The sequence below is a fragment of the Ranitomeya variabilis genome, chromosome 2, assembly GCF_051348905.1.
Source record: "Ranitomeya variabilis isolate aRanVar5 chromosome 2, aRanVar5.hap1, whole genome shotgun sequence".
Lineage (NCBI taxonomy): Eukaryota > Metazoa > Chordata > Amphibia > Anura > Dendrobatidae > Ranitomeya > Ranitomeya variabilis.
Window position 1 is genome coordinate 187,666,127 of NC_135233.1, and position 25,821 is coordinate 187,691,947.

A 25,821-nucleotide genomic window follows, 5' to 3' on the forward strand; every position below is an offset into this window, starting at 1 on the left:
CTGGATCAACGCCCTATCAAGGAATCTAGTATATATAACCTGTAACATTATACTTTTCAAGAAAGGCATCCAGTCCCCTTAAATTTAAGTAATTAATCACTCATTACAACATCATACGGCAGAGAGTTCCATAGTCTCACTGCTCTTACAGTAAAGAATCCGCGTCTGACTATGATTAAGGCTATGTGCACACGTTGCAGATTTTGCTGCGGATCCGCAGCGGATTTGGCGCTGCGGACCTGCAGCTGTTTTCCATTCGTAGTACAGTACCATGTATACGTATGGAAAACAAAATCCACAATGCACATGCTGCGGGAAAAAAACGCATGGGAACAAAGCCCTTTTTTCCGCATGTCAATTCTTTGTGCAGATTCCGCAGTGGTTTACACCTGCTCCTTAATAGGAATCCGCAGGTGTAATCCACAAAAACCGCGGGTATTCCGCAGTGCAGTTTACCTGCGGATTTTGCAAATAAGGTGCAGAAAAACCCGCACACCAATCCGCAACGTGTGCACATGCTCTGAACATTCTTTCCTCCAGACGTAGAGGATGCCCCCTTGTTCCTGTCTCAGGTCTGAGTAAAAAAGATTAGAAAGGTCTCTGTCCCATAGAATGTAAGTCCGCAAGGACAGGGTCCTCTCCCCTCTGTACCAGTCTGTCACTGTAAACCTGTTTACTGTAAACGATATCTATAACCCTGTATGTAACCCCTTTCTCATGTACAGCACCATGGAATTAATGGTGCTATATAAATAAATAATAATACTGTCCCCTTGTGTATTTAGACATTATAACAATATCTCCCCTTAGCCTTCGTTTTTCCAAACTTTTTTTTAGTAATTTTAGTAATGAATCACTCATTACAACATCATACGGCAGAGAGTTCCATAGTCTCACTGCTCTTACAGTAAAGAATCCGCGTCTGTTATTATGCTTAAACCTTCTTTCCTCCAGACGTAGAGGATGCCCCCTTGTCCCTGTCTCAGGTCTATGATTAAAAAGATCATCAGAAAGGTCTCTGTACTGTCCCCTCATATATTTATACATTAACATAAGATCACCCCTTAGTATTCATTTTTCCAAACTAAATAGCCCCAAGTGTAATAACCTATCTTGGTATTGCAGACCCCCCCCAGTCCTCTAATAACCTTGGTTGCTCTTCTCTGCACCCGCTCTAGTTCAGCTATGTCTTTCTTATACACCGGAGACCAGAACTGTGCACAGTATTCTAAGTGTGGTCGAACTAGTGACTTGTAGAATGTTGTCCTCATGAGCGTCTATGCCTCTTTTAATGCATCCCATTATTTTATTTGCCTTTGCAGCAGCTGCCTGACACTGGCCACTAAGGCTGTGTGCCCACGTTGCGTTTTTATGCCGCAGCGGAAACGCATAAAACCATTTAAAAACTGCATTCCCATGCAATCCTATGGGATTCCGCAGTTGCTGTGCCCATGTGGCGGATTCACATAGCGGTAAAATCCACAGCATGTTCATTATTTCTAAGGAATTGCAGCGATTGCATTGAAATGCTCACTTTACGCATGTGGCTATGCCCACCATGCGTAAAGTGAGCGCTTCATGTGTGGCTAGTACCCGGGTCTGGAGGAGGAGACTCTCCTCCAGGCCCTTGGGAACCATATTTCTGTAAAGAAAAGAATAAAAAATATGGATATACTTACCTTCTGATGGCCCCCGGATCTCCCGCCTCTCAGCAATGCACACGGCGGCTTGACCCAGTCTGAGTGTGCTCCATTAATAACCACCCTTTGTTTCCTATCCCTGAGCCAGCTCTTAACCCACTTACACATATTTTCCCCTATCCCCATTATTCTCATTTTGTGTATCAACCTTTTGTGTGGCACCGTATCAAAAGCTTTTGAAAAGTCCATATACACTACATCTACTGGGTTCCCTTGGTCCAGTCCGGAACTTACCTCTTCATAGAAGCTGATCAGATTAGTCTGACAGGAGCGGTCCCTAGTAAACCCGTGCTGATACTGGGTCATGAGGTTATTCCTCCTCAGATACTCCAGTATAGCATCCCTTAGAATGCCCTGCAGGATTTTACCCACAGTAGAGGTTAAGCTTACTGGCCCACATTTTCTAGTTCAGTTTTTGTTTCCTTTTTGAATATTGGCACCACAACTGTTTGTGGCGGGATAGGATGATTTTTTTCAGTGACACCACTTTTTTGATTTAGTCTTTCACACGTTTTTTACCTACTTTTTGGCAATATGATGAAAAAAGTTCTCTGCCAAGTTTATTTTATTTTTACACTGAAGGGTTAACTAGCGGGACAGTTTTATAGATCAGGCCATTCTTGACAAGGCGATACCAAATGTGTACTTAATTTGTTTTTACAAAAGATATATCTCTATATTTTTCTAATTTATTCTGTCCCTCTATAGGACTACTCTAAGCACTAATATATTTCTTTATACCGGTCAGTATTACACTGACAGAAGCCTCTTAGACCACACTCCTGGCATGGTCTAACCAGCCATCATAGTTAACAGACCTGAAGGTCCTCATCACGACCTTGGGATGCGATGAGCACCGAGGTCCCCTTATTTAGATTATGTAATTAACTAGAATTTAGTACATTTTATATAGAAAAATAGTAACAGTGCGGTTTCATATGACCGTCTAAAGAGTTCAATGTCAGTGTTTGTGACAGCCTGACTTTTATGGGTTAATAGTAGTGATGAGCGAGTGTGCTTGTTACTCTGGTTTTCTGAGTATCTTGGGTGTGCTCGTAGATTGTGTCACCGCAGCTGCATGGTTTGTGGCTGCTAGACAGCCTGAATACATGTGGGGATTCCCTACCAAACAGGCAATCCCTGCATGTGTTCAGGTTGTCTAACAGCCACAAATCATGCAGCTGCGGGGACACAAACAATCCACGAGCACCCTCGCTCATCACTAGTTAATAGCCATCAGCGCCCTGCTGTGCTGCCAGAGGTGGGTGCTGACTGATCACCTGCGTCTGCGGCTCCGCTCCCATCACTACAATAACAGCTATAGAGGTGGAGTAAAAGAAAAGAAGTGTACGGGCTGTCATCATCGATCACCATCATCGCATCCTCCACTATCACATCTCCATATTGCCTGCACATTGCACAGAAGAACCAGAGCAGCAGCTGTCAGAACAAGGTTTTATTGAACAGATTGTGGACTCATCCGCTGGACTGCTTGGCCGCCAGTCTCTTGTCTCTCTCCTCAGCGATGGTCAGGCGGATTCCCTTTCCACGTGGCAATGACACCCAGGGCTTGTTACCCTGCAAAAGAATAACATTGTTTTTTAAAGTACAGAAAACAGTCCCCAACGTCCCCCCGCGGGTATCACAGGCGGCTACAGAAAGAATTATGTAAGAGTGCCATCGCCCATCACACCCTGTCCGGAACATGCAGACACTACACGGGCAGATACCAGGGGTGGGGGCGCTGACGTGCGGGGTAACCGAGACCCCGTAGAACATGATTCGGGTCGGTTTTCCTTTCATTTCTCTCTCCTCTGATATGATCTAACATACCAGAGGAGATATAGATGGAGTTCTCCTGAGGCAACCCGGTACTTCGCCATCCTCAGATCCTCATGCTAGATCCCCCTTCCCTCCACATCTTCCTGGAAGAAAATGGCAGTGCGCCTGCCGAGATCTGCCGGCCGGTACCCTGCACAATAGATTTTTCCTATTGGTTCATTTTCATCATTGTGATAGACCCTATCACAGTGATCAAAATAAAAACATAAATCATACCCCCTTTGTCATCCCCTTAGTTAAAAATAATAAAATTAAAAAAGTAATTTTCCATTCTTGGCTGTTGGGTTAGGGGTGTGTTGGGGTTGGAGTTAGAATTGGAGGGGGGTTTCCACTGTTTAGGAACATCAAGGGAACTGCAAACACGACACAGTGTCCTCCATTATGAGCCCTGCCATGCGCTCAAACAGTCACTTTCCCCCATATACAGGGTATCAGCGTACTCAGGAGAAATTGCACAACACATTTTGGGGCCTATTTTTTCCTGATACACTTGTGAAAATAAAGTTTGGGTCTAAAATAATTTATTCTGTGAAGAAAGCTAAATGTTCATTTTTTTCCTTCCACATTGCTTTAGTTCTCATGAAGCTCCTGAAGGGTTAATAAACTTCATTGTGGTTTTGAGCATCTTGAGGGGTGCAGTTTTTAGAACGATTTTTTTTTTTAATCACAGACCCTCAAAGTCACTTCACATTGTGATGTAAATTTTGTTGGAAAAATGAGAAATCGCTGGTCAACTTTTAACCCTTGTTCAAAATTAAAATGTTTAAAAAATTGTGCTGATGTAAAGTAGGCATGTGGGAAATGTTATTTATTAACTGTTTTGTGTGACTTAAGAGCACAAAAGTTAAAAAGTTTGAAAACTGCAAATTTTTTGCAAAATTTCCATTCTTTCATAAACACAAGTCATAACAAAGAAATGTTACCACTATCATGAAGTACAATATATCAAGAGAAAACATTCTCAGAATCAGCCGGATATGTTGAAGAGTTCCAGAGTTATAACCTCATAAAGGGACAGTGGTCAGAATTGTAAAGAATGCCCTGGTCATTAAAGTGCCCTGTCAGCAGGAGCATATCTTTACTCAAAGCTGAGAATACAGATTCCACAAGATGGATTCCATCACCAGGTATCAGTGTAATCAGTCTAACGGCACCGACCTGACACTGTCCGTAGTCACTGAGCACAATCCTGCAGACAGGGGCACTTTAGGCCATGTTCACACTTTGCGGCGTCCCTCTGCGGGTTCTCCCGCAGCGGATTTGATAAATCTGCAGGGCAAAACCGCTGCGGTTATCCCTGCAGATTTATCGCGGTTTGTTCCGCGGTTTCCGCCTATACTATTGATGCTGCATATGCAGCATCAATAGTAATGTTAAAAATAATAAAAATTGGTTATACTCACCCTCTGATGTCCGGATCTCCTCGGCGCTGCACCCGGCGCTCCGGTTCCAAAGATGCTGAGCGAGAAGGACCCTTCGCGACGTCACGGTCATGTGACCGCGACGTCACCGCAGGGCCTGTTCGCACAGCAACTCTGACCGGCCGGCCGCGTGCAGCGATGAGAGGTGAGTATTAGGCTACGTTCACACTTTGCGGGTTTTGCCGCGGATCCGCAGCGGATTTGACACTGCGGATCCGCAGCAGTTTTCCATGCAGGGTACAGTACAATGTTACCCTATGGAAAACAAAACCCGCTGTGCCCACGCTGCGGTTTTCCGCGGGAAAAGCCGCGCGGCTTTTCTGCGGAAAAAAAGAAGGAGCATGTCACTTCTTGGTGCAGAATCGCAGCGATTCTGCACCCATAGAAATGCATTGATCCACTCACTTTCCGCATGGGGCTGTGCCCACGTTGCGGGAAGTTAAGCGGATAATGTGCATATGGTAACCGGGGTGGAGGAGAGGAGACTCTCCTCCAGGCCCTGGGAACCATATTTTGGTGTAAAAAAAATAGAATTATTCTTACCGTTAATTCGGTTTCTAGTAACCCACCACGACAGCACACCTGGAGGATGTTACCCCTTTCCTAATAGGGACAGGAAATGACAAGAGGTTAAATAACCCCTCCCTCATCCTCCCCTCAGTGTTATTATAAAGGACCACAGGAGAATGAATGCTTCAAATTATATTTATTCTTTTCAGAACGTATATTAAGCAAAGGGAGGGATTACTCCTGCTGTCGTGGTGGGTTACTAGAAACCGAATTAACGGTAAGAATAATTCTATTTTCTCTAGTAACCCCCCACGACAGCACACCTGGAGCAGTACCCAAGAGTAATTATTAGGGAGGGACTACAGCACTAAGGACTTTTTCTCCGAAGGCTAAGTCTTCTTTTGACATCAGGTCAAGCCTGTAATGTTTGGAGAACGTATGGACCGAGGACCACGTAGCCGCTCTGCAAATTTGCTCGATGGAAGCACTGGCTTTCTCGGCCCAGGAGACAGCTGTTGCTCTAGTAGAATGGGCTGTGAGCTTTCCTGGTGGTGGAAGGCCTTGAATTTGATAAGCCTCCAGGATTGCTCGTTTGATCCAATTTGCAATTGTGGATCTGGAAGTCTTCTTCCCTTTATTCTGGCCGAGAAGATGAATAAACAGATTTTGATCTTTCCTAAACTTCTCTGATGCATGAAGATAATAGAGTACCATTCTTCGAACATCCAAGGTATGGAAATGTTCCTCTTCCTCATTCTTTGGTTCTTGATAGAAAGATGGAAGAATTATCTCCTGCGATTTGTGGAAATCGGAGACTACCTTTGGGAGAAAGGATGGGTCTAATCGTAGGATAAGCCTGTCCTGAAGAATCTTCATGTAGGGCTCATTGATTGATAGGGCTTGTAGTTCACCCACTCTTCTGGCTGTTGTTATGGCTACTAGGAAGGTGGTCTTCCAAGCGAGTTTATCCATGGTTATGGAAGATAAGGGTTCAAACGGTGGCAGTGTAAGTCCTTTCAGGACTATATTCAGGTCCCAGGATGGAACTATATTTATGGGTCTTGGAGATATGCGGGATGCCGCCGTCATGAATCTTCTTACCCATCTATGTTCAGCCAAAGACTGGTCAAAATAAGAGCTCAAGGCTGCTACTTGTACCTTGAGGGTGCTGGGTCTGAGACCCTTCTCTAGCCCATCTTGTAGAAAATCCAGGATCTTGGCTAGGTTTGGCTTATCTGGGTTAGGTTGTTCAGGAGCACACCATGTGATGAACGTCTTCCAGATCTTATGGTAAATAGAATTAGTAACCGTTTTGCGGCTTTTTTGTAATGTTTTAATTACCCTCTTTGATAGTCCTCTAGTTCTCAAAATTGAGAATTCAGAAGCCAGGCATTTAGGTGTAGCCTCTCGGGATCTGGATGCAGTATTGGCCCCTGGTAGAGAAGGTCTTTGACCGGTGGAAGTGCTATTGGCCCATCTATCTTTAGACTGATGAGGGCCCCGAACCAACCTCTTTTGGGCCAAAGTGGAGCCACTAGGATCACCTTGAGTTTTTATGCCCTTATTTTCTGCAGGACTTTTGGTAGGACTGGCAATGGCGGGAAAGCGTATGCTAGCGTGAATGTCCATGGCTGGACCAATGCGTCCACAGCTAACCCCGGATTCATCGGATCTAGCGAGAAGAACTGGTCTACCTTTGTGTTCTGGCTGTTTGCGAACAAGTCCACTTCTGGCTGACCCCATCTTTTGACTAGTATCTGAAAGACTTCTGGGTTTAGGCTCCATTCTCCTGGATGGACCTCTGTTCTGCTCAAGAAGTCGGCTTGTACGTTTATCTCCCCTTTTATATGTAGGGCGGATATGGAGAGAACATGTTCTTCGGCCCACGAAAATATTCTTGCTGATATTGTCTTTAGATCTTCGTGTCTTGTACTTCCCTGGTGGCGAAGGTGGGCAACTGTTGTCATGTTGTCTGAGTATATTTTTATGTGGGAATTTTGTACAAGAATTACCGCTGTTTTGAGGACTTCTTCCACTGCCTTTAGCTCTTTGAAATTTGAGGATTTTTGTGCTATTTTGGCTGACCAGGATCCCTGGAATATGTGCTGGTCTACCGTGGCTCCCCAACCTTTTCCACTGGCATCTGCTGTTATGGTCACTGCTGGGACCTGCAACCAGGGAACTCCTCTTATTAGGTTCTCTTTTTGTAGCCACCATGTTAATGAGGACTTTACATGCGGTGGTATCCGGATCTTTTTGTCTAGAGAACCTGGGGATCCGTCCCAGCTTGACAGAATAAATGTCTGAAGTATCCTGGTGTGGGCTTGAGCCCATGCCACCATCTGGATGCAAGATGTCATGGTACCTAGAACCGACATGGCCCATCTTAGAGATACACACTTCTTGTCCCGTAATGTTCTTATCTTTGATGTAAGCAGGGACCGTTTTTGTTCGGGTAAGAAAGAGGTTTGTCTGTGGGAGTCTAATAAGACCCCTAAAAAGATCTTTGTTGTGGACGGAACCATATCCGATTTTTTGGGGTTTATCACCCAACCCAGGGATGACAGGATCTGGACTGTTGTCTGAAGGTGTTCCTGTAGAATTGGAACCGTGGGGCCCACTACCAAGAGGTCGTCGAGGTATGGGATTATGCATATCTGCCGACTTCTGATGTACGCCATCACCTCGGACATGACCTTTGTAAAGATCCTTGGAGCTGCTGATAGTCCGAATGGGAGGACATTGAACTGGAAGTGGTCTATAACTTCTCCCCTGGTGACTGCAAACCTTAGGAATTTCCGATAGGTTGGATGGACTGGGACGTGGTAATATGCGTCCTGTAAATCGATGGTTGCCATGACGAAGTCTTGCCCTATTAAGGGTACTGTTGATCTGATGGACTCCATTCTGAATCTTCTGTAGGTTACATATTGATTCAGCGGTTTCAGATTGATTATCATCCGATGGGTTCCGTTTGGTTTCCTTATCAGAAATAGGCTGGAATAATGGCCCTTGTTTCTTTCGTCTTTTGGGACTGGGGAGATCACATTGTTGATTAAGAGATCTTCTATCCCAGTTATCAGGGTGGACTGTAGCTTTGGTGTTGATAACGTTGTAGTTTTCATTCTTTTTTGAGGGTATGATGTAAACTCTATTTTCATCCCCTCTTTGACCAATTTTAAGGTCCACTGATCCACCCCGATCTTTTGCCAGACTGGGAGGAAGTTCGAAATCCGACCCCCCACTATGACGGCGTCATTGCTTTCTCTGGTTTTGGGGTTGAGAAAGAAAAAGATTCCTGTCTTTCCCTCCTTTCGGATAGCTCCAGCGACCTGTTTTACCCTTTCCTCTGTATTGAGGGGTATGCTCCTGCTGAGCGCGGAAGGGTTTTTTCCTAGGGTTTCTAGGTTCTGGTAAGGTCTTTTTCTTGTCTGAAGCCTTTTCCAAAAGATCATCCAAGGCTGGTCCAAACATATACTTTCCTTTAAAAGGAATGGAACACAGCCTCATCTTGGAAGTCATATCCCCAGACCAGGATCTTAGCCAGAGTGCACGCCTTACTGAGTTTGACAGTGCGGATGATCTCGCCGTCACTCTCACAGATTCTGCAGAAGCATCTGCTAAAAAGCCTGTTGCTTTCTGGAAGATAGGCAAGGAGGCCAGAATATCTTCTCTCGGAGTACCTGAGGACAAGTGCTCCTCTAGCTGTCCCAGCCAGCGATGCATCGATCTAGCAACGCAAGTGGATACTGAATTGATGCTCAGTAAAGATGCTGACGTCTCCCACGACTTCCTTAGTAGTCCGTCCATCTTGCGTTCCAGAGGGTCTCTCAGTTGGGAGGCATCCTCGAATGGTAGCGTGGTCTTTTTGGCTACTCTGGCAATCTGGACGTCCACTTTTGGGACTTCTGACCAGCATGACGCTGTTTCGGCATCTACAGGAAATCTGTCTTTAATTTCTGCTGGAGTAGTCAGCTTCTTTTCTGGGGATTCCCACTCGTCCAGAACTAAATCTCGGATGTTTTGGTGAATAGGAAACACCTGACACTTCCTAGAACGAAGTCCTCCAAACATCTCTTCTTGCACCGAGTGGGCCGTCTTTTCTTCCTCAACCTCCATAGTTTTCCTTACAGCCGTAAGGAGTTCTTCCATATCAGATGAAGAGAAGTAGTATCTTTCTTGCTGGACAGTTTCAGAGTCCAGGGATAATTCACCCTCCTCTGGGGGTTCGTCCGATGTCTCTCCCTGAGAGTCCTCCTGCTCTTCCTCCTGTGGATTAAGTTTTCTTTTCTTAGCCTCAGGAGGGGCACTAGGAGATGGTGTAGGTTGGGAAAGAGTGGCTAGAGATGTTTTAATCTCCTGCTGGATTAAGGTTTTAATCTCTTCTATCAGGGATGGCCGTTCCTCGCTGACAATTTTGTCTGTGCATTCTTTGCACAATGATTTTTTATATGAAGAGGACAGCTTCTTCATACAGACTGCGCATTTGCGGGTCATTTTTGTTTTGCTTCCTGATGTGGGTTCCTTGTCCCCCTAAAAAGGAAGGGGAGAAGGAATCATAAGACTACAACCCTCATCAGGGAATGGACACCCGGGGCCAGATTACTCACTGGGGCCGGGATGGTGCTGTGTTCTGCAGGTGCAGAGCGCGAGGAAGCAGACATCTCCATAGTCTTCACCACACAGTGGTCCTACCTGCGATGTCTTCCTGTCCAGGGCCTGAATATATAGGCGACCGGACGTAGCACCTGTCCTCCTGCATGAGGACCTCCTCCTCCGGTGTCCGGAAGTACGTGGGGGGAGGACGCCGACGTCTTCCCTGCTATCTGCCTAGCGTTCCTGGCTGGAACGCACGAGGAACTTCCTGATTCAAAGAAGCCGGCCGGCGTCTGACGTCATATCCGGCCGCAGACCGGAAGTACCTACACGCGCGCGTGGTACGGAGGAGGAGAAGGGCTGGAGAGCTCCGAGAGGCCTCCAGCCGAAGAACGCCCCAGACCTTACCCGCAGGTGCGGAATGGCGGCGGTGAAGAGTCCCGAGTCAGAGGAGACGGGAGCAGCGACAGGGAATGGACGTAAGTCTGATCCCAGCTGCCCGGCCAGATTATCTGTATACCCCCCGGTGACCGCTGCCGGCACAGTGCACCTGGGATGACCTCTTCATCCCTAGTAGGGACAGGAAAGAACACTGAGGGGAGGATGAGGGAGGGGTTATTTAACCTCTTGTCATTTCCTGTCCCTATTAGGAAAGGGGTAACATCCTCCAGGTGTGCTGTCGTGGGGGGTTACTAGAGAAAAAAGAAGTAAAATAAAAAATAATGCTATACTCACCTCTCAGCGCTGCCCGCGGCGTCCGGTCTCAGTTGCTGTGCTTGCAGACCTGTGGTGACGCCGCGGTCACATGACCGTGATGACGCCGCGGTCACATGACCGTGACGTCACGAAGGTCCTTGTCGGCACAGCCGCCTGCAGCACCGAGGAGATCCGGACATCGGAGGCTGAGTATAACCGATTTTTATTATTTTTTACATTACTATTGATGCTGCATATGCAGCATCAATAGTATAGGCGGAAACCCGCAGCGGAAACCGCGGAACAAACCGCGATAAATCTGCAGGGATAATCGCAGCGGTTTTGCCCTGCAGATTTATCAATTCCGCTGCGGGATAAACCCGCAGAGCAGGCCGCAAAGTGTGAACGTGGCCTAACATGATTTTTTATTTTTCTTCTTTTTTTTTTTACTCCAAATATGGTTCCCAGGGCCTGGAGGAGAGTCTCCTCTCCTCCACCCCGGGTACCACCCGCACATTATCCGCTTACTTCCCGCAACGTGGGCACAGCCCCATGCGGGAAGTAAGCGGTTCAATGCATTCCTATGGGTGCAGAATCGCAGCGATTCTGCACAAAGAAGTGACATGCTGCGGGTTTTAAACCGCTGCGTTTCTGCGCGGTTTTTCCCGCAGCATGTGCACAGCGGTTTGCAGTTTCCATAGGGTTTACATGTAAATGGAAACGCTATGGAAACTGCTGCGGACCCGCAGCATCAAAATCGCGGCGGTTCCGCGGTAAGAACCGCAAAGTGTGAACATGGCCTTAAGGTCAAAATTGTCAGGGTCACAAACAGGGTTAGAATATACAGCACTTAATGCTTCAGTTTATACAGCATCCCCCCTCCTGGGATAAAACCCTTGCACTATGTGTGTACACTAATTAAAATAAATATTTTTTTTTTATATCCATCACATGCTATGGTAATAAAAAAAAACAACAACAAATTACACAGTGCTAGATGTGCGTGTATATAATCCATTAACTTATAATATATGGAGTGTTATTGCATCAATTCTATATACACATAGTACTGTGCAGATGTTTTAAGCAAGTGTGAGGGAAAAAAAGTTTTTAAAAACAGAAGTGATAAAGGGGCAATTAGTTTTGTTTTCTATTGCCATGGTCTGTTACCAATCAGTGGTGGATATAAAAAAATAGAATAAAAGTGCATTCCCCATGTACTACGGTTTGCCAGACCTCTGACCCGCACACACCAGGAACAGACTCCTAGGACTTTGTTACAGCGCACTACTTATGGAGCGGTTTTTAAACAGCAAAGAAATAAAAGCCACCCATGTACACAGCGATACAAGATGAGGAATTACAGCGCAGAAGCCAGTGTCGCCAATCAGGAGAACTTACTTTGCCAATGACGAAAATGTTGGACAACCTTGTGGCAAAGCTGTTGCCATTCGCATCCTTCACGTGAACCACATCAAAGGAGCCCGGGTGCCGCTCCCTGTGGGTGATGACTCCGACTCTCCCCAAGTTAGCGCCTCCGGTCACCATGCACAGGTTACCTAGAAGAAAGCCAGGAAAGCAGAATTAGCGGGGAGGGAGGAAAAAATACATGATGCACAGCGCACAGAAGGAAATGCCACTAATCCTCCCAAGACGAGGAGACAACATCCTACTGCAGGAAGGAGGGAAGAAATGTATCTAGAAAGGTTTGTGTGGGGCAGAAACACAATGCATTACATTCCACCAGCTGATCAGCTCCAGCCTGAAGCGCCAACATTGTGCGGAGATGAAAAAAGCTGCAAATCAGCTGCGCGAAGGGACTGAGCTTAGAGGGTTTCCACAAATACAGTTACTGTTAATAGATCCTAGAATAACTTCCACAATTGGATGTGGCAAATAAAATGTTCCTGTGCGGAGATAATCTTATAAATGTGCCCCTGCTGTACTGTGTAATGGCTGTGTCTGACCGTACAGGGACATGGTGTGATCATACCACAGCTCCTGGGCAGGGGAGGAAGAGAGGATACAGACAGGACAGCACAGGAACATTCCTATAAATGTGCCCCTGCTGTACTGTGTAATGGCTGTGTCTGACCGTACAGGGACGGTGTGATCATACCACAGCTCCTGGGTAGGGGAGGAAGAGAGGATACAGACAGGACAGCACAGGAACATTCCTATAAATGTGCCCCTGCTGTACTGTGTAATGGCTGTGTCTGACCGTACAGGGACGGTGTGATCATACCACAGCTCCTGAGCAGGGGAGGAAGAGAGGATACAGACAGGACAGCACAGGAACATTCCTATAAATGTGCCCCTGCTGTACTGTGTAATGGCTGTGTCTGACCGTACAGGGACATGGTGTGATCATACCACAGCTCCTGGGCAGGGGAGGAAGAGAGAATACAGACAGGACAGCACAGGAACATTCCTATAAATGTGCCCCTGCTGTACTGTGTAATGGCTGTGTCTGACCGTACAGGGACATGGTGTGATCATACCACAGCTCCTGGGCAGGGGAGGAAGAGAGAATACAGACAGGACAGCACAGGAACATTATTCCTATAAATGCGCCCCTGTTGTACTGTGTAATGGTCATGTCTGACCGTACAGGGACATGGTCTGATCGTACCAAATCTCCTGGGCAGGGGAGGAAGAGAGAATACAGACAGGACAGGAACATTATTCCTATAAATGTGCCCCTGCTGTACTGTGTAATGGCCGCATCTCACCATACAGGGACACAGTCTGATCATACCTCATCTCCTGGGCAGGGGAGGAAGAGAGAATACAGACAGGATAGCACAGGAACATTATTCCTATAAATGTGCCCCTGCTGTACTGTGTAATGGCTGTGTCTGACCGTACAGGGACACGGTCTGATCATACCACAACTCCTGGGCAGGGGAGGAAGAGAGTATACAGACAGGACAGGAACATTATTCCTATAAATGTGCCCCTGCTGTACTGTGTAATGGCCGCATCTCACCATACAGGGACACGGTCTGATCATACCTCATCTCCTGGGCAGGGGAGGAAGAGAGAATACAGACAGGATAGCACAGGAACATTATTCCTATAAATGCGCCCCTGCTGTGCTGTGTAATGGCAGTGTCTGACCGTACAGGAACATGGTCGGATCACACCACATCTCCTGGACAGGAGAGGAAGAAACAATACAGACAGGACAGCACAGGAACATTATTCCTATAAATGTGCCCCTACTGTACTGTGTAATGGCCGTGTCTGAGTGTACAGGGACATGGTCTGATCATACCACAGCTCCTGGGCAGGGGAGGAAGAGAGAATACAGACAGGACCGGAACATTATGTATCATGAGATATGGTATGATCAGACCATGTCCCTGTACGGTCAGACACGACCATTACACAGTACAGCAGGGGCACATTTATAGGAATAATATTCCAGTGCTGTCCTGTCAGTATACTCTCTTCCTCCCCTGCCCAGGAGCTGTGGTATGATCAGACCATGTCCCTGTACGGTCAGACACAGCCATTATACAGTACAGCAGGGGAGCATTTATAGGAATAATGTTCCTGTGCTGTCCTGTCTGTATCCTCTCTTCCTCCCCTGCCCAGGAGATGTGGTATGATCAGACCATGTCCCTGTACGGTCAGCCACAGCCATTACACAGTACACCAGGGGCACATTTATAAGATTATCTCAGCACAGGAACATTTTATCACATCCAATTGTGGAAACTTATTCCAAGATCTATTGATTAAAAATTTTGTTTCTGAGAAAACTCCTTTAAGGATTAGGATCCCCAGAATGTTCAGCACTGCAAAGGGTGATGTGTATGGCATTCCTGCACATTCGCAATATCATGGCCCCCCAAAGAAGCCTACACAAAACGCGCATAGGGACGGCCTGTTCCTTGACTCACAGCGACCAAGATGGTCGAGAACTAGTCTTTTATTGGCCATGCTATTTGTTGCACTTTAGGCGCTGAGAGATATACATTCACTTTGAAGCATGGTGGTTCAATGAACATGTACCCTTTTGGTCGGATTTTAACATCAGTTGATGTTGTCCTTTTGGGATTTTTTTTACCTGTGTCCTTCTGCTGTATTTATATATGTTACATTTACTTGCTTATTTTTTATCTACATGAGGATTGATTCTTGTAATCATTGTTACTTTGGTTAATAAATTATTTTGGATTATTTATATCATTGGGTGACTAACTGTTCTAATTTTGTATATACATTCGCAATATCTGTAGCGGTTAAAAGCTGCAAATATCGCTGTGGGAGGTCCAACATAGAGGTACTACATGGAGAGATCACCGGTAATAGTCACAGCTAATCTGAAGGACTTTACTTGCTGTGACTGGTGAATAACAGACTGACATTTCTGTCCCTCTGATATGTCACGTTCATCACAAGTCTGGTACACGGCGTTGCCTCCGCTGTTCCCACTTCATACAGTGCAGGTGCTGGCTGTGTTATGCCTCTGCATGGAAGGCAGCCATTGGAGCTAAACTGCTGCCACGTGACAGCTGGAGAGTGGTTATATTATACTAGATGGTGACCCGATTCTAACGCATCAGGTATTCTAGAATATGTATGTATGTATGTATGTAATATATATAGCAGCCACATAGCATATAGCAGAGGCCACGTAACAGACAGCCACGCAGTCTATCACACTGCCCACGCAGTCTATCACACTGCCCACGCAGTCTATCACACTGCCCACGCAGTCTATCACACTGCCCACGCAGTCTATCACACTGCCCACGCAGTCTATCACACTGCCCACGCAGTCTATCACACTGCCCACGCAGTCTATCACACTGCCCACGCAGTCTATCACACTGCCCACGCAGTCTATCACACTGCCCACGCAGTCTATCACACTGCCCACGCAGTCTATCACACTGCCCACGCAGTCTATCACACTGCCCACGCAGTCTATAAGGCTAGGTTCACATTGCATTAGGGCAATCCGTTAAGCGCACAGCGCTAGCAGATTGCGCTAAATGTTTCTTTAGGGTTCGCGTTCATCGTTCCTGCTAGCGCAGATCCCCGATCTGCGCTAGCGAGGACCGGACCTAGGACGCACTTCGGACGCTGCAAGCAGCGTCCGAGGTCCGTCACGAAAGAACGGCACATCGCTAGAGCGTGCCGAAAATGGCATGCGCTAGAGAGACAAATCACATTGCTGTCAATGGGTGCGCTAACGGACCCGTTGCACGGCGTTAATTGCGACAATTTCGCAGTCTATAAACACAGCCCACGCAGTCTATAAACACAGCCCAAGTACTATATAGCACTGTGGGCACCATATCCCTGTTAATGAAAATAAAAAAATAGTTATATACTCACCCTCCGGTGTCCAGCGAAGGTGTCCCTATGCGCGCGATGTGGCCGCCAGCTTCCGTTCCCAGCGATGCATTGCGAAATTACCCAGATGACTTAGCGGTCTCGTGAGACCGCTAAGTCATCATCTCGCGAGACCGCAATGCATGGCCCGGAGCGTCGCGATAACCGGGAAAGGCGCCGGACGGTGAGTATATAATGATTTTTTATTTTTAACATTAGATCTTTTTACTATTGATGCTGCATAGGCAGCATTAATAGTAAAAAGTTGGTCACACAGGGTTAATAGCAGCGTTAACGGACTGCGTTACACCGCGGCATAACGCAGCCATTAACCCTGTGTGAGCGCTGACTGGAGGGGGCACAGAGTAGGAAGGTCCGAATTCACAGCTGGACTGTGCCCATCGTTGATTGACCTATCAGCGACTTGGGATTTCCGTGACAGACAGACGGAAGTGACCCTTAGACGATTATATACATATGGAGGACTGAAGCACCTAAGGGGGGATTGTTCAGTAGCAGGTGAGGCCACAATGAACACAGCAATTATAGGGAACCTGTCAGCAGGACTTTGCTCAGTAAGCTACATACATGTTCCTCCTCATAGAGACTGTACTGCAGGGTGGCCTGTGGGCAGAGTCTCTCCATGGTCTCTCTGCTCTCAGTCCCGGAGCACAAGCATCTCATTAAGAGAAAACTGCTAACAGACTCCACAACACCCACAAGACGGATTCCATCACCAGGTATCAGTTTAATCAGTATAATAGCGCTGACCTGACACTGTCTGTAGTCACTGTGCACAATACTTCTGACAGGGGCACTTTAAAATAAAACATTAAAAATGTGGGACTTTAATATATTACAACATAATCTTAGTTTCAGCATTCTCAAAGCTCCATTTTTTTTATAATTATCTTTGTGTCGATGTACTTGCTGCGTAACTAATAGGGAGGTGCGGAAACAAAGATTTCCAAAACATCTAGAGGCGAAAGCACCACAGTGATCTCTTCAGAGGGAGAATTAAAAGGAAACTACTTTCACCAAACTCGGCATAAATCAATGTTACGGGCAAATAGAAGAAACCATTATGTATTCTCAGAAAAGTCTGCATCTTTCTCCAATTAGGAGCCACCTCTCCTCTCCTGACACTGCCGGCTCACTGTGCTGGAAGGCTACAGACTATTATAGGAGGAACAGTGAGAAAAGAAGCTAAGGGAGACACAGACATTGTGCTGAGGGTTTAACACGTGTCCTGCTTCACCAGAGCTGGATTCACATCTACACTGGTCACAACGAATGTGCTCAATACCTGCCAAGTAATGAAAAGCCGGGATCCCTGTGCTGTGTATGGGACAACCCACACCAGCTCAGAGTCTATAGCAAGTTAGATTTAGAACAGCAGAGGGAATAACTGGTGAAAAAGCAGGATACGAGTCATAATGGCCAACACTAGTGGTATTTCTCCTGTACACACAGGACAGCTAATTCTGGAAAGTTACTTGAAAGTACAGATAGCCTAAATGGAAGGCTAGACTCAGAGCTCAAACCTGAGAAAGTTACTAATGCTGACAAGTAGTAAATAGTGTTGAGCATTCCGATACTGCAAATATCGGGTATCGGCCGATATTCGCTGTATCGGAATTCCGATACCGAGTTCCGATATTTTTGTGATATCGGAAATCGGAAGTTCCTATAAGTTCCCAGGCGTGTGCGGTGCGTATGGTTCCCAGGGTCTGGAGGAGAGGAAACTCTCCTTCAGGCCCTAGGATCCATATTCATGTAAAAAATAAAGAATAAAAAATATGGATATACTCACCCCTCCGACGGACCCTGGACCTCAGCGGTGCAACCGGCAGCCTCCGTTCCTAAGAATGCAGTGAGTGTAGGACCTGCGATGACGTCGCGGTCTTGTGATTGGTCGCGTGACCGCTCATGTGACTGCGACGTCATCGAAGGTCCTTCACTCACTGCATTCTTAGGAACGGAGGCAGACGCTTGCACCGGTGAGAGCCAGGGTCCGTCGGAGGGGTGAGTATATCCATATTTTTTACATGAATATGGATCCCAGGGCCTGAAGGAGAGCTTCCTCTCCTTCAGACCCTGGGAACCATCCAGGATAGCTTCCGATATTTGTGTCCCATTGACTTGTATTGGTATCGGTATCGGTGATATCCGATATTTTTGGGATATCGGCCGATCCAATCCGATACCGATACTTTTGAATATCGGAAGGTATCGCTCAACACTAGTAGTAAACCAGAAGAACTACCCCCCATACTGGACAGTGGGTGACAGACCCGGCTCATACTTTATATGCACTCTTCTTTGGCTTACATTACACCGTTTGCAGCTGAACACCACGGTGTCACCTCACAATAAATTGCCACTTTTTTAATGCTTAACATTACAACCTTTTTTGCCCTCTTCACCAGGTCTCTAATGAGGGACCTGCATCAGCTTTTTTGGCACAGACCTGTAATTCATTTGTCCAAATTCATTCACACCCCCACCCAAACCTTCCGCCCCCATTTCTGGACAATGGCCATAAATGTGGGCCAATATCTGTGCTGTCAGTGCCGCACACTTACCAGTATCAAACTTGATGAATTCTGTGATCTTGCCAGTTTCCAGGTTAATCTGAACACTGTCATTGACCTTAATGAGGGGGTCTGGGTAACGGATGGTGCGGGCATCATGGGTCACCAGGTGAGGGATTCCCTTTGTTCCCATCCAGATCTTCCTCACTTTGCACAGCTTGTACTGGAAAAGGTAACAGACCGTTAGTATCAACGCACACGACAACAGACCAGAAAATACAACAGCGACGTGCAGATCCCAACATGAACACTTTAGGCTATGTGCACACGTTCAGGTTTTTTCGTGTTTTTCACAATAAAAACGCATTAAAAAAAGCATACACATGCATCCTATCATTTAGAATGCATTCTGCAATTTGTGCACATGATGCGTTTTCCGCTAAAAAAACCTAACTGCGGTTCAAAAAGCAGCATGTTCATTAATTTTGCGGCTTTTTCGCATTTTTCCCGCTATTTAATGCATAGGGAAAAAATGCGCAAAAAACGCATGTGTATTTCTGGCAGAAATGTCCGGTTTTTACCCTTACTGTGCAAAGTAGAGAAACGACCGCAAAACCCAGGAGCATCGTCCTGCGGCAGAATAAGGAGGAACACAACATCGGAGACTCAAAGCCGGTCCCAGAACATCTGCCACGAACACTGGGAGCGCCACTCCACCGCTACCAACACGGCAACTACTTTAGACACTTTGTGAAAACAGAAACCTTTGGATGAAGCTGGATCAGAGAGCAATGTGACAGAATGACTTGTGTCATTAGTGGCACCATCTTAGGGTTGTTACATCACTGAGACACCAGATTCCTCAGGTTTAAGGCTTTACCATTTTGCAGAATAAAATCACCTTGAGGGAATGTGCAGACGGCATCCAAGTTGGACTGTGCCTGGAAGAAGCTCAGAAATGGCGCCCCATAACATGGACATAATGGACAGCAGTGTCAATCCGGCAGTGATGTGCACATGCTCCACCTCCTGCCAGGACCAGAAACTCCGGAGCGGCGGTCTATTCTGAAATCTCTTAAGATGCGGTGACCAGCGGTCATTTCCTGAAGCAGGGTGCCTTACAAATCCCAACGGGAGTGCCGACATCCAAGGACAATGGGCACTTGAGGAAGATTTATCATGAGGGGATTGCAGGCAACCTGAGACAAATTTACCAGTGTCGCACACAGGGCTGTGGAGTCGGAGTCCATTTTGGTGGAGTCGGAGTCATGGAAATTAAGGAGTCGAATGTTTGGCTTACCAACTCCACAGCCCTGGTCGCACCAGTGCACAGTACAGAGCACCAGACGTGATGACACAGAACAGTGTGATAATAACAGTATGTCTGCTGCACAGTACAGAGAGCGCCAGACGTGATGACACAGGACAGTGTGATAATAACAGTATGTCTGCTGCACAGTACAGAGAGCGCCAGACGTGACGACACAGGACAGTGTGATAACAGTATGTCTGCTGCACAGTACAGAGCTCCAGACGTGATGACACAGGACAGTGTGATAATAACAGTATGTCTGCTGCACAGTACAGAGCGTGCCAGACATGATGACACAGGACAGTGTGATAATAACAGTATGTCTGCTGCACAGTACAGAGCGCCAGACGTGATGACACAGGACAGTGTGATAATAACAGTATGTCTGCTGCACAGTACAGAGCGTGCCAGACATGATGACACAGGACAGTGTGATAATAACAGTATGTCTGCTGCACAGTACAGAGCGTGCCAGACGTGATGACACGAGCCCGGCCGTCAGGGGAGCGTTACCTTTGCCTCTTCAGCTGTGATCCGGTGCACTGCGAATCTCCCCTTGGTGTCATACACCAGACGGAAGTGCTCACCAGTTTTTTCAATGCTGATGACATCTATAAAACAAGACGGGATGAATTGTATTTGTATTTAGGAGCAGCAGTTAGAGGAGCTGTCAGGGTGTAAAAAAAATAAAAATAAATAAAAAATCCTTCCCAGGGGCTTGGAGCAGTATAGAGACAAAAATAATGTAAGTGATGTCACATAACAGAACACACTTGGACCCGTGGCTCCATGATCTGCGGTGACGGAGGAAGCGGCGGTGTCATCCTTCCATGGGCAGCAGGTGCGAACAGTCCTGCGATTGGCTGCAGCATTCAGGTGACTTGAGCCAATCACAGGCTGCAGCGGTCCTGCTGCTCTGGAACAGCAATTCCTCTTCCTGTGTCAGCACAGACATACAGCACGACCTGCACTTGATACAGGTGGGTGCAGGAGACCATTTGTTTGTACAACTCCAAACCCCTGGGGAAGCTATTTTTATTTTTGCTCAAGACCACCTCTATAAGACATCCTGGTAAACCCCAATGAAACAGCACAGTACACAGCATCAATGGCTGATCACTTAACAGAAGTAATGCATATTGTAGTTAGGAAGGGCCAAAAGCAAGATGCGCACAGATCTCCACAATGTGGACTGGGAAGGAAAGCAAGTACAGTCTCAGAGAGGGCAGAGAACAAACTACTAAAAAGGAGGGAATAAGCACGGCGGCTCAGTGGTTAGCACAAAGGTTAGCACGGCAGTCTACAAGGAGTTTCTACATTTCTCTCCAGGTATTCTGATTTCCTCCCACACTCCAAAGACTGATAAGGAATGTAGATTGTGAGCCCCAATGGGCACAGTGATGATGAGGTCTGTTAATGGTGCAATATAAGTGAGTAACAAATAATAAATAAGTCCTGTATAGATGCGGTGCTGACTTATTAAATCATTGGAGGATGGAAATGAAAGGTGACCACAAACATATGTAAAGATATTTTTTATCCATGTCAAAAGTTTCCTGTAGCCTGTAAGACAAGTGTCTGAATCAACTGCTTGAGTTGAAGGGGCACATAAGCTACAGAAGACCACCCATCTCCTCTAGTTCTGTAAAGAGCAAAGCCCAGAGCTGCATGTCCAATACCCGGACCCCACAACATGACTAGTAGGTGGCGCACGCATGGCCTCCACAGTCAACAGGTTTCCACCATCTGAAAAATGTCATGTGTTTCTAAAGCAGAGTATCTAACTCTAAAGGTACCTTCACACTAAGCGACGCTGCAGCGATACAGACAACGATGCCGATCGCTGCAGCGTCGCTGTTTAGTCGCTGGAGAGCTGTCACACAGACGGCTCTCCAGCGACCAACGATGCCGAAGTCCCCTGGTAACCAGGGTAAACATCGGGTTACTAAGCGCAGGGCCGCGCTTAGTAACCTGATGTTTACTCTGGTTACCATTGTAAAAGTAAAAAAAAAACACCACATACTCACATTCCGGTGCCCGGCGTCCGCTTCCCTGCACTCCTCCTGCATCCTGTGTCAGCGCCGAACATCTCCAGCATCTCCCATAGAGCAGAGCGGTGACGTCACCGCTCTGCTTTACGGCCGGCACTTACACAGGATGCAGGAGGAGTGCAGGGAAGCGGACGCCGGGCACCGGAATGTGAGTATGTGTTTTTTTTTTTTTTACATTTACAATGGTAACCAGGGTAAACATCGGGTTACTAAGCGCGGCCCTGTGCTTAGTAACCCGATGTTTACCCTGGTTACCAGTGAAGACATCGCTGGATCGGCGTCACACACACCGATCCAGCGATGTCAGCGGGAGATCCAGCGACGAAATAAAGTTCTGGACTTTCAGCAACGACCAGCGATATCACAGCAGGATCCTGATCGCTGCTGCCTGTCAAACTCAACGATATCGCTAGCCAGGACGCTGCAACGTCACGGATCGCTAGCGATATCGTTGTAAAGTCGCTTAGTGTGAAGGTACCTTAAAGAAGAAAACTACAAGACGCAAAACACTGCAGCCCCTCTTCTACCGTACCGGCGCAGCACACGAGAAAAATACATCGACAGAACTCACCCATGAACCCGGCGGGGTATGTGATGTCTGTGCGGACCTTGCCATCAATCTTGATGAAGCGCTGCATGCAAATCTTCTTCACCTCATCTCCAGTCAGAGCGTACTTCAGTCTGTTCCTCAGGAAGATGATGAGGGGCAGACACTCCCTGAGCTTGTGGGGCCCGGTGGACGGACGCGGCGCCTGTAGGCCGATAATGTCAGTGATTACAAACACATAAGTGGCCTGGTACAGCATGAATTAGATCTTCAGAACGACAGTAATCTGGAGGAAGGCATGCTGCAAGTTGTAGTACTACAGCAACTGGAGCCCCATTAGGTCACTACATTATAGATACTCACAAAGACACCAGTCAGCTTATCCAGCATCCAGTGCTTGGGGGCCGCCACACGCTTCAAATGCTTCTTGGGTCCGCGAGCCTAAAGGAAAAAGAACAGAAACCGAAGGATCAGCACAGGCTCCAGGGAGCAGCACAAACAGGAATGTATGGAGCCCTCCACAGGTCAACATGGAGAGGACAGCAAAGACCCCAGTAACATGGAGCAACACACACAGGGGTGTATGGAGCCCCCACAGGTCACAACATGGAGAAGACAGCAAAGACCCCAGTAACATGGAGCAACACACACACGGGTGTATGGAGCCCCCACAGGTCACAACATGGAGAGGACAGCTAAGACCTCAGTAACATGGAGCAACACACACGGGGGTGTATGGAGCCCTCCACAGGTCACAACATGGAGAAGAGAGACCACGATAACACGGAGCAATACACACGGGGATGTATGGAGCCCCCCACAGGTCACAGCATAGAGAGGACAGCAGAGACCCCAGTAACATGGAGCCCCCCCAGGTTACACAATAGGGAGAGGACAGCAGAGACCCCGGTAACACGGAGCAATACACACGGGGATGTATGGAGCCCCCCCACAGGTCACAGCATGGAGAGGAGAGGCCCCGATAACACGGAGCAACACACACAGGGATGTATGGAGCCCCCCACAGGTCACAGCATGGAGGAGAGACACCGGTAACACGGTGCAGCACACACGGGGATGTATGGAGCCCCCCACAGGTCACGTCATGGAGAGGACAGCAAAGACCCCAGTAACGTGGAGCAGCACACACGGGGATGTATGGAGCCCCCCACAGGTCACAGCATGGAGAGGAGAGACCCCGGTAACACGGGGCAGCACACACGGGGATGTATGGAGCCCCCCACAGGTCACAGCATGGAGAGGAGAGACCCCGGTAACACGGGGCAGCACACACTGGGATGGACCATACACGGCCCCGATGACGACGCCTCAGCCGGCCGCACAAGAGGACACTTTGGGCGGACAGAGCCCCAGCACACCGGCTCAGGCCTGGTCACACTGCTGCGCCTCAGTAATGGAGGACACGACCACCATCACTTTATCACTGCGGACAATGAAGGCCTGAACCGGGCGGCACCGGGGTGTGCAACATTACCATGGGGGAAAGGGATGAGGGAGCGAGGCCGGGACAGAGGATGGGGCTGGATACAGTGTCTGGGACGGAGCAGAACGATTCCTACCATGGCTGCGTCTGCAAAGGAAAGGACCTCCTTCTTCCGGGGCGGGCGGGATAAGACTGCGGCGCGCCACAGACGGAGAGCGAGGAGGGACCATACTTCCGTACGTGCTGTGCGGCGCAGCGGCCTCTGCTGGAGCGGAGTGGTACTGCACCCTGTGATGGCGCTCCCCCGGCCGTGCCCCGTGGGATGGGAGGGACTCGAGTAGTAAGGGCATGTGTCCACGTTCAGGATTGCATCACAATTTGGTCAGGATTTTCCATCAGTATTTGTAAGCCAAAACCAGGAGTGGGTGATAAATGCAGAAGTGGAGCATATGTTTCTATTATACTTTTCCTCTAATTGTTCCACTTCTGGTTTTGGCTTACAAATACTGATGAAAAATCCTGACCAAATCCTGATGCAATCCTGAACGTGGACACATACCCTCAGGGTACGACGATTAGCTGCGGATTGAACGCTGCGTACAACCGCAGCATCTAGATGCATAGTGGAGGGGATTTTATGAAATCCCGTCTCCACTATGCGTGTGTACACGCACCCGGCGGCCCTGCGTTTACGGACATGCTGCCCGTCTTTTTAACGCAGCATGTCTGTTTACCTTGCGGCGACGCTGCGTCTCCGCAAGGTAAATCACAAGGCCCTATAAATCGGGTGCGGAGATTCCGGATGTGTGTAATGAACACATCCGGAATCACAGCGCGTTCAAAAGGGGGCGGCGCTTTGGGCAGAGCAGATTTTCCTTGCCGTCCAAAGCGCTGGCAGTCTGGACCATGGGCACACACCCTACGGCTAGGTTCACATTTGCGGTTGAGTCCACAGCGTATTGTCTGCAAACGCATGATAACGCTGCCTTTTTTATCTGCATCAACTTACACGTGACGGCAAAAAACGCTGCGCTTGCCTGCGTTTTTACATGCGTTTGCGCTTTTTTATGCACATGAATTTGACATTTCAAGGAGGGTATGTCTCAATGGCCGTGTGTAAATCAGTTCCTGGACGTTCACAGGCCGAAGTACGCAAGCGCATTTAAGGCCGGTTTCATATTTGCGGTTGTGTCCGCAGCGTTTCTTCCGCAAATATCCGCATGCGTTGTGTTTTCCTATATTGAACATTAGGGACGCATGTGCCTGCGATCGGTTGCGTTTTGCCGCGTTTGACGACGCATGCGTCGTTTCGCCTTCTGCGGTTTGGAGCGGTAAACGCAACATGTAGTAATTTTAGAGGCGTCAATTTGCTGCCTACAAACGAATGCGGTTGTTAGCGCAAGGAATGCGGCAAAAAAACGCATTACTATCTATGGGAACGCATGCGTACACATGTCTTTGCGTATGCATGCGTTTGATGCGCTTGCGTACTTCGGACTGCGCATGCCCATTAAAGACACACCTTCCTGGAAATATCAAACGCATGCGCATAAAAAGCGCAAACGCATGTAAAAACGCATGCAAACGCTGCTTTTTTTTACCATCATGCGTAAGCTGATGCGGATAAAAAGCGCTGCGTTTAAAGACGTTTGCATGCGTTTTTGCATGCGGTTGCGGATGATACGCTGCAGACTTAACCGCAAATGTGAAAGTAGCCTTACGCATGCGTACGCAAAGACGTGTATGCATGCGTTCCCATAGACTAATGCTTTTTTTTTTTTAAAGCACTCATCCGCATGTTCATGCCTGCGCATATTTG

At 47.6% G+C, this 25,821-nt stretch overlaps 1 protein-coding gene across 2 annotated transcripts; it reads right to left on the bottom strand.

The window, feature by feature from the left end:
* Positions 1-3,141: 3,141 nt before the first annotated feature.
* RPS4X (ribosomal protein S4 X-linked) lies at positions 3,142-24,304 on the bottom strand. Of its 2 annotated transcripts, none has more exons than XM_077283319.1 (7): positions 24,139-24,304; positions 22,922-22,999; positions 22,583-22,763; positions 20,474-20,571; positions 18,700-18,871; positions 12,167-12,324; positions 3,142-3,278 (listed from the first exon to the last, which is right to left on the bottom strand). In XM_077283319.1, exons 1-7 carry the CDS (start codon positions 24,139-24,141, stop codon positions 3,177-3,179), a joined length of 792 nt encoding a protein of 263 aa, XP_077139434.1. In that variant the 5' UTR covers positions 24,142-24,304; the 3' UTR covers positions 3,142-3,176. The 2 variants fall into 2 exon arrangements, with proteins under 2 accessions (XP_077139434.1, XP_077139433.1); XM_077283318.1 differs by lacking the exon at positions 24,139-24,304 and adding an exon at positions 24,054-24,133.
* Between the last annotated feature and the right edge of the window lie 1,517 nt (positions 24,305-25,821).